At 43.1% G+C, this 8923-nt stretch overlaps 1 protein-coding gene across 1 annotated transcript; it reads left to right on the top strand.

Annotated features, from left to right (window-relative positions):
• Positions 1-367: 367 nt before the first annotated feature.
• LOC119294744 (metacaspase-1-like) lies at positions 368-2172 on the top strand. Its single transcript, XM_037573001.1, has 4 exons — positions 368-957; positions 1039-1369; positions 1445-1766; positions 1873-2172. The coding sequence occupies exons 1-4, from the start codon at positions 519-521 to the stop codon at positions 1930-1932; spliced, it is 1152 nt and encodes a 383-aa protein (XP_037428898.1). The 5' UTR covers positions 368-518; the 3' UTR covers positions 1933-2172.
• Positions 2173-8923: the final 6751 nt, after the last annotated feature.

The raw sequence follows: 8923 nt of genomic DNA, 5'->3' as shown, positions 1-8923 counted from the left end.
CCGAGACGCCTGCGGCCGGCCCCGGCGGGTCGCCAAGCAGGTCGCGAGAGCACATCCTCTACAATGTTAGAGAGGCTTTTCCTGAAAAGTGATACTCAAGGATACCTGTTTATCGTTCGTAAAAATTGAATGTAAAAAGTGTTTCGGAATGACACAAGGCCCATGTTCTACTAATTTAATCGCTCGTTGCAAACGCACGGGCATTTGTACAGTTATATACAACTAACGAACCTGCGCGGCAAAGCACGCGAATGAAATAGGATTCCTTCTTACCCGCACGTCGCTATGAAGCATCGAATGCTCGTCGGAATAAAGCAGCTAGCCATGGGCGAACCGAAAGGCAGCATCAGTACCATCACCTTGCCATAGCCCACCCACAACGCACCACACCGCAACAGGGTCCACGGGTCGAATTCGCTCGATTCCATCTCCTACGCAGAAACACTGACACAAATGAACTCATCACCTTCCTACCTTCTTCTTCACTTGATGCCGCCTGTCTAGCTAGCTACTCACATATGTCATTCATGGCGGGCTCAAGGCAGACGCGGACAACATGGTGCAGCCGCTGCGGCGCGTCCATCTCCACGCCGCCGGGCGCGCGCTCCGTTCGGTGCGCGCTCTGCCACACCATGACGCGCGTGGAGCGCCGGCCGCAGCACAACGGCGGCCTGCACCAGGCCGTGGGCTTCATCAAGGGCCTGCTCTTCGGGTCCCCGTCGCAGCCGCCGCCGCCGCCGCCGTCCGCGTCGTCCGGGTCGATGCGTGCCGGCGACCCGTACCGCCTGCCGGCCAGCTACCCGCGCGCCCCCGGCAAGAAGCGGGCGCTCCTCGTTGGCATCAGCTACAGCTTCACCAAGTACGAGCTCAAAGGCACCGTCAACGACGTCAACTGCATGGCCTACTTGCTCGGCCAGAGGTTTGGCTTCCCCAGCGACTGCATCCTCGCCCTCACGCGTAAGCAAACAAGAAACCGTTTTCGTTAAAGTTGAACGTGTAAAGCTCGATTTTGTGAGCATCCATCCATCCCATGGACAGAGGAGGAGAAGGACCCGAACCGTTGGCCGACAAAGGACAACATCCGGCTGGCGATGCGGTGGCTGGTGGAGGGCTGCACCTCCGGCGACTCCCTGGTGTTCCACTTCTCCGGCCACGGCGTCCAGAAGCTGGACAACAACGGCGACGAGGTGGACGGCTACGACGAAGCGCTCTGCCCTCAGGACTTCGAGGATCGCGGCGTGATCCTTGACGACGAGATCAACGAGACCATCGTCCGCCCCCTCGGCGCAGGCGTCAAGCTCCATGCCATCATCGATACCTGTCACAGCGGCACCATCCTGGATCTCCCCTACCTCTGTCGCATATCCAGGTGCCTACACCATCTAATCTATACTAGTTAATTTTAGCTTTTCCTTGCTGTAATTTTCTCCTCCATCGAATCAAGAACTGGGTACTGGCAATGGGAGAACCACAACCGTCAACCGGACGCGCAGAAAGGCACCAGCGGCGGCCTGGCGATCTCCTTCAGCGGTTGCGGGGACAGCCAAACCTCTGCAGAGTCAAACACGACGGCGTTCTTGGGCTCCCACTCCACCGGTGCCATGACGTACAGCTTCATCAAGGCGGTGGAGTCCGAGCCGGGCACCACCTACGGTCGCCTGCTCAGCGCGATGCGGGCCACCATCCGCGACAACGGCGGTGAGTCCGGCATCCCTGGGCCCATCGGCTCCTTTTTCCGCCGGGTCATCACCTTCAGCAACGCACAGGTAAGCCATCAATTAGCTACTCTTATTATTACTCTTGCAACTAAGGTTAACTACTTCAAATCGCAAGCATCAATTCATCCTCAACTTTCATCAATCAATTTTGCAGGAGCCTCAGCTGTGCGCGTCCGAAGCATTCGACATCTACAGGAAGCCGTTTATCTTGTAATTATGGAACCATAACCGTGTTTCTGATTGGCACTCTTCTTCGCCATGTCACTTGTGATCTCTCCGTTTAGTAGTTAAGCTCATCCTGCATCCGTTGTGTAATCTCTACTTTTCTTTTTGCGGGGACGTGTAATCTCTACTTCCGCAAACCCTATGTTACGCCCGCAAGCATCTTATAAACAACCTTTCGCTCAAGCGCAACAAATTTAGGCGGGTTCATTTGACGCGTGCATTAAGTCAATCAAATTGTCTCTTTCCCAAAACAACTTCATGCATTAACTCATTCAAATCAAATCATGAGAAAAAATAACGATTATGTTGCTAAGTTATCTCAACTTGAAAGGCATGGTTCCAATCATAATAGTTTGATATTTTTTCTTTGGAACCGGAAGAGGAAATTCATGTTGACATATAATGTGTTGCCTAGTCTCTACCATTAGATCGGTCGTTTGGTTGCATTGGCTAGAGCATGCACTTTTACATGGTATCAGAGCCAAGAGGTCTTGAGTTCAAGACCCGGCTGGCGCAATTAAATTGCAGCCCACTTTCGGTCCACGTTTAGGCCTGAGGGAGCCACACGTGAGGGCGAGTGTTGACGTATAATGTGCTGCCTAGTCTCTTCCATCAGATCGGTCTTTTGGTTGCATTGGCTAGAGCATACACTTCTACAATTCAAAGTCTCCAATAGTGATAGTCATAATTTTTTTGATAGAATTGAGATTCTTCCCTTTGTTTGCTTTCTTCGGAAAAATAGACCATATGCTCACTACCATTAACATGGATGGTAACCTTGCTTTTATTACAATATATAATAGCACTTGCAGTATTGAGAAAAGTTCTCCCGAAAATAACAGACATATTGTCATACTCGGGCATATCAAATATAACAAAGTCCATTAAGATCATAACATTGGCAACCACAACTGGAACATCCTCACAAACACCGACATGAATAGTTGTAGACTTGTCAGCCATTTGCAAAGAAATCTCAACGGGTATCAATTTACTCAAGTCAAGTCTTTTATACAAAGAAAAGGGCATGCCACTAACACTAGCTCCCAAATCACATAAAGAAGTTTTAACATAGTTCCTTTTCATAGAGCGTTATATAGCAGGTATCCCTGGATCTCCTAGATTTTTAGGAAAATTACATTTGAAAGAATAATTGGCAAGCATAGTAGAAATTTCAGCCTCAGGAATTTTTCTTGTTAGTAACAATATCTTTCATGCATTTAGCATATGGAGGCATTTACATACCACGAGTCAAAAGAACGTGCAAAAATAAATGTCTAAGCAATTCAACAAAATGATGAAAAGATTCTTCATCTTTAGATTCTAAAATCTTACTAGGAAAAGGCATGGGTTTTTGTGCCCATGGTTCTCTTTCTCTACCATGCTTCCTAGCATAGTAGGAATTCTTTTTACTCCTTTCCCCATCGTCGCTATGGTGAGGAAGTGCAACCTAGGTGTTTTGATTCCACTCCTTTTCCCCTTCAAACTTTTTTAGGATAACGCAGCTTTTCAGAACCGTCATATTATCGGTTCTGGCGAGCATCCTGGTCTTGGTGCCTCCTGACTGTATGGATTGGACCCGAGGAGTTGATCTACAAGAGATTCTTGTCATAGCTATTATCATTATACAGTTCCACTACCCGAGGACGCCGATTTTTGAAATCACTTCAGTACTATTGGTAGCAAGAGGACTTTGGCAGTACTTGGGAGAGTATCCATATGTACTGCCATATCTAGTATCGTTGCAAATTTTGAAAGTTGATGTCAACAAGTTTGTGAGATTTTGGTTGTGTGTTGATGGGGGTTGGATACATTTGGAGCGTAGTGTGATATTAGGTTGCTTTTATTCGTGTAATTGGCTCCTTGTACCAATTGATCCAGACTACATAACCTGAATTTCGGAAGCTTTTTTATTGGAACTATAGTATTACCTAGGCTTATTGATGAGTGATATTTTTACACTCATTCACCCTTAGTTTAAACCGAGATATTTCATTTAAATTGATATATTCACTCCGATATTGCTACTAATGACTAAGGAATTCAAATGATTTCACAAATCCTCTCTTTGATGTGTTTGCACAGGAAATGGGCTAAAATGGGAAGAAATCACGTCAGAACATGAAAAGGAATGAAAATGAAGACAGAAAACATCACTAGGAGGAGCACCAGCGGCCACTAACCAAAAGACGGTGTTGCATATGAGCGCAAGCGCCTGTATGACCACCCATATGGCATGGATTCCGAGGCATCTCATCCACCTGAACAACTTTTATAAAGGGGACCAAGCCAAAATGTCGACATGGGAGCATCGAGCGAAGCCAGAACAGAACCATCTTCATCCTCTCTCACAAGCCCTAGCCGCCGCCATTTCCATCTCCATAGTGATAGCCCACAAGTATAGGGGATCAGTTGTAGCTTGTCTCGATAAATAAGAGTGTCAAACTCAATGAGGAGCTAAAGGTAGAACAAATATTCCCTCAAGTTCTATCGACCACCGATACAACTCTATGCACGCTTAACGTTCGGTTTACGTAGAACAAGAAGTACTTTGTAGGTGTGGTAAGATAGGTTTGCACGATAATAAAGAGCACGTAAATAAAAACGCGGGGCTGTTTAGATAAAGAAACAATTATGTTATTTTAACGAGTGTGGAAAAGTGGTAGTAGGAGTTGCGGAATTGCCCCTAATCAATTGACTATGTTACTAGACCGATAGCAAGTTTGATGTGGGAGAGGCCACGGCTAGCACATCATCCCTTACTTGGAATTCTATGCACTTATGATTGTAACTATTAGCAAGCATCCACAACTATTAATGTTCATTAAGGTAAAACCCAACCATAGCATTAAGATATATTGATCCCCCTTCAATCGCGTATGCAGGAATTTCTATGATAGGCTGAAGCTGCTATCACCCTTGCCCTCCAATTCATAGTCCTATCAACATACAAGTAACCCTATGGTGTGATCCACACGCGTGCTCATATGATGGGCACCAAAGAATAGCAACATAACCACAAGCAAGTTAAACCAATCATAGCAATTCACCAATCACCGATAGGACAACAAAAATCTACTCAGACATCATAGGATGGAAACACATCATTGGATAATAATATGAAGCATAAAGCACCATGTTCAAGTAGAGGATACAACGGGTTGCGGGAGAGTGGACCGCTGAATATAGATGGGGGAAGGTGATGAAGATGTTGGGGAATATGATGGAGGTGTTGGTGTAGATCGCCGTCACACGTTAGTTTAATAAAAATAAATCTACTATAGTGAACAAAGTACCACTGTAGTTTAATAAAAATAAATCACCACTTTAAGTACTGTTGTGAACTCATTCCGAATTCATATTAGCATTATATCTACTGTAGTCCAACTTCACCATGGTTCGTACCCCCCGATACTACCCATAGATTCATCAAAATAAGGTAACAATGCATAGGAAACAGAATCTGTTAAAAACAGAACAGTCTCTAGTAATCTGAACATCTACCATACTTCTGTAAATCCAAAATTCTGAAAAATTAGGAAAAAATAATTTGTATAGCAGTAATGTGTAAAAATTTCAGCAACTTTTGACATTCCAGTAAAAAATGTAAATTCATGCGCTACAACCAAAGTTTCTATTTTTCCACTGCACATACCAAACAAGCAATCTAGTCATCCTAAAGGAAAATCTTGGCACATTAATTTTATAATACAATGGATTTGTACAAGGGGATAATTATTTTTGTTGAAAAGTTTCTGTAATTCAAGATTTACAAAGTTTCCATGGGCATGAACAAAGTTCAAGGAGCTTCCCCACTTCAACGGTGCTCATCTTTCTTACTTTCAGTTTCCTTTTTAAAAAGTTTTAGGTTCCCCTCTATATTTTTTTTTTGTTTTTAAACTTTATAAAATCACTCAACAGAATAAAATGACTTTCTAAAACTTCCGGGTTGTCTCCCTAGCAGCGCTTTCTTTAAAGTCATTAAGCTAGGCATAAAGTGCTCAAGTAATTGATCCACTCGGATCCCAAGGTATATCAAAGCTAATTTTAATTAAAAATGATTTGTAATTTAGTAGTGAGCACAAATCAACATATATCATGCAATGATGAAGTCTAACTCTCTTCCTATGCATCGGCGTGTCATAAAGGAACAATTCATGAACACAAAGTAAAGGCCAATACGTAGCATAAGGTGTTTCTTGCAATTCTATCGTATTGGAAAAATGGAGAGGTGGAGATGTAGTTCCTCTCTCATAATAATTGCAAGTAGGAGCAGCAAGCACATGCATATTATATTCATCAAAATCATCACGTGTAGTAGTAAAACGCAACCCATCAATATAATCCTTAATAAGCGCAAACTTCTCCGGTATAGTGTAGTTGGGACAATTCAAAAAGATAATAGGACTATCATGTGTGGGTGCAATAGCAACAATTTCTTTCATAACATAAGGAACTATAGCAAGTTCATCTCCACAAGCATCATTCATATTGGCATCATGGCCACAAGCATAGCAAGCATCAAGTTCATCAAAAAGGGATATTTCAAATGAATCAATGGGGTCATAGCAATTATCATAGCAATCATCCTTCGGTATGCACAAAGGGAAGTTAAACAATGTATGAGTTGAAGAGTTACTCTCACTAGAAGGTGGGCACGGGTAGCTAATCCTCTCTTTGTCCTTTTGTTCTTCGCTCTCCTCGTCATCTTTTTCATCTAATGAGCTCACAGTGTCAACAATTTCTTCTTCCATAGTTTCCTGCAAAATATTAGTCTCTTCTTGGACAGCGGAGACTTCCTCAAGAAATGCATCAATATCAACATTGTATTCATAGTTCTCATAGCAATATTTAAGTATAGCATAATTTCAGGTCTGTAAACAACATCATCATAGTTTTCACACTTTTCAAATAAAGATTCAATTTCATAAGCACCCTTAAAAGCATCGAATTCTTCTATTTGTTCCACATCATAGTAATCATATATAACATTAGCATAAGAAGCCAAGGTTTCATTATCATTAATTTTGCATGAAAAGGGAAGGTGTGGAGCCTTCATCCTAGAGCAACAAGTATAATCATATCTCAAGCATAAATTCCGAGCATACCAATGCAACATATAAATTTGATCCCATATGAGTTTCCCTTTTTGAGTCAAGCGATAGTCCCTAAAGTATTCACGTTGATCCAATGTGTATCCCATTATCAAGTTGAATGGGGTTTTCTCAGGATTATCAAAGTAGTGTTTAATATTTTTCACATAACGAGCATCGAGGGTTTTAGGAGGTTCCCCATCTCCATGAGTAGCAAGTACACCTAATTTGTTTTGCATTTCGTGTTCCATTTCCATAACTAAAGATAGAGAACAACTTAGAACATCAAATAAAATCAACTTAGTGATAAAGCAAACAAGCACACATGAGAATATTCACCCCACGCTATTGCTCCTCGGCAACGGCGCCAGAAAAAGGTCTTGATAACCCACAAGTATAGGGGATCAGTTTTAGTCTTTCTCGATAAATAGGAGTGTCAAACCCAATGAGGAGCTAAAGGTAGAACAAATATTCCCTCAAGTTCTATCGACCACCGATACAATTCTGCACGCTTAACGTTCGCTTTACCTAGCACAAGAAGTACTTTGTAGGTGTGGTAAGATGGGTTTGCAAGATAATAAGGAGCATGTAAATGAAAACTAGGGGCTGTTTAGATAAAGAAACAATCACGTTAGTTTAACGAGTGTGGAAAAGTGGTGGTAGGAGTTGCGGAATTACCCCTAAGCAGTTGACTATGTTACTAGACTGATAACAAGTTTTATGTGGGAGAGGCCACTGCTAGCATGTTATCCCTTACTTGGAATTCTATGCACTTATGATTGGAACTATTAGCAAGCATCCGCAACTACTAACGTTCATTAAGGTAAAACCCAACCATAGCATTAAGATATACTGGCCCCCCTTCAATCTCGTATGCAGCAATTTCTATGCTAGGCTGAAGCTGCTATCACCCTTGCCCTCCAATACATAGTCCTACCAACATAAAACTAACCCTATGGCTCGTAATACCGATCATCACCGAATGTTAAGCGTGCAGACCCTACGGGTTCGAGAACTATGTAGACATGACCGAGACATGTCTTTGGTCAATAACCAATAGCGGAACCTGGATGCTCATATTGGTTCCTACATATTCTAGAAGATCTTTATCAGTCAAACCGCATAACGATATACGTTGTTCCCTTTGTCATCGATATGTTACTTGCCCGAGATTCGATCGTCGGTATCTCAATACCTAGTTCAATCTCGTTACCGGCAAGTCTCTTTACTCGTTCCGTAATGCTACATCATGTAACTAACTCATTAGCTACAATGATTGCAAGGCTTATAGTGATGTACATTACCGAGAGGGCCCAGAGATATCTCTCCGACAATTGGAGTGACAAATCCTAATCTTGATCCATGCCAACTCAACAAACACCATTGGAGACACCTGTAGAGCACCTTTATAATCACCCAGTTACGTTGTGATGTTTGGTAGCACACAAAGTGTTCCTCCGGTATTCGGGAGTTGCATGATCTCATAGTCATAGGAACATGTATAGTTATGGAGAAAGCAATAGCAACAAACTAAACGATCATTGTGCTAAGCTAACGGATGGCTCAAGTTAATCACATCATTCTCTAATGATGTGACACTAGTAGAAAAAGGGTCAAACGTGAAGCACATTAGTGCCAGTTTGTATTTGAGCCGGTACTAATGGTACCATTAGTGCCGGTTCGAACGGATTTGCATTAATGCCGGTTCATGTTGAACCTTTAGTACCGGTTCGTGGCACGAACCGGTACTAAAGGGGTGGTGGCAGGCTGGTGTCAGGCCGGGGCCCCACGATCACCTTTAGTACCGGTTCGTGGCACGAACCGGTACTAAAGGTCTAACCTTTAGTACCGGTTCATGCCACGAACCGGTACTAAAGGGGTCTAACC

This window comes from Triticum dicoccoides, chromosome 1A (assembly GCF_002162155.2).
Source record: "Triticum dicoccoides isolate Atlit2015 ecotype Zavitan chromosome 1A, WEW_v2.0, whole genome shotgun sequence".
Lineage (NCBI taxonomy): Eukaryota > Viridiplantae > Streptophyta > Magnoliopsida > Poales > Poaceae > Triticum > Triticum dicoccoides.
This window is presented reverse-complemented; position numbering and strand designations above follow the sequence as displayed.

Coding starts and splice junctions, on each gene's coding strand:
- LOC119294744 (XM_037573001.1), top strand. CDS start 519: ATGTCATTCATGGCGGGCTCAAGGCAGACGCGGACAACATGGTGCAGC. Junction 958..1,038: donor CTGCATCCTCGCCCTCACGC/GTAAGCAAACAA, acceptor TCCCATGGACAG/AGGAGGAGAAGGACCCGAAC. Junction 1,767..1,872: donor TCACCTTCAGCAACGCACAG/GTAAGCCATCAA, acceptor TCAATTTTGCAG/GAGCCTCAGCTGTGCGCGTC.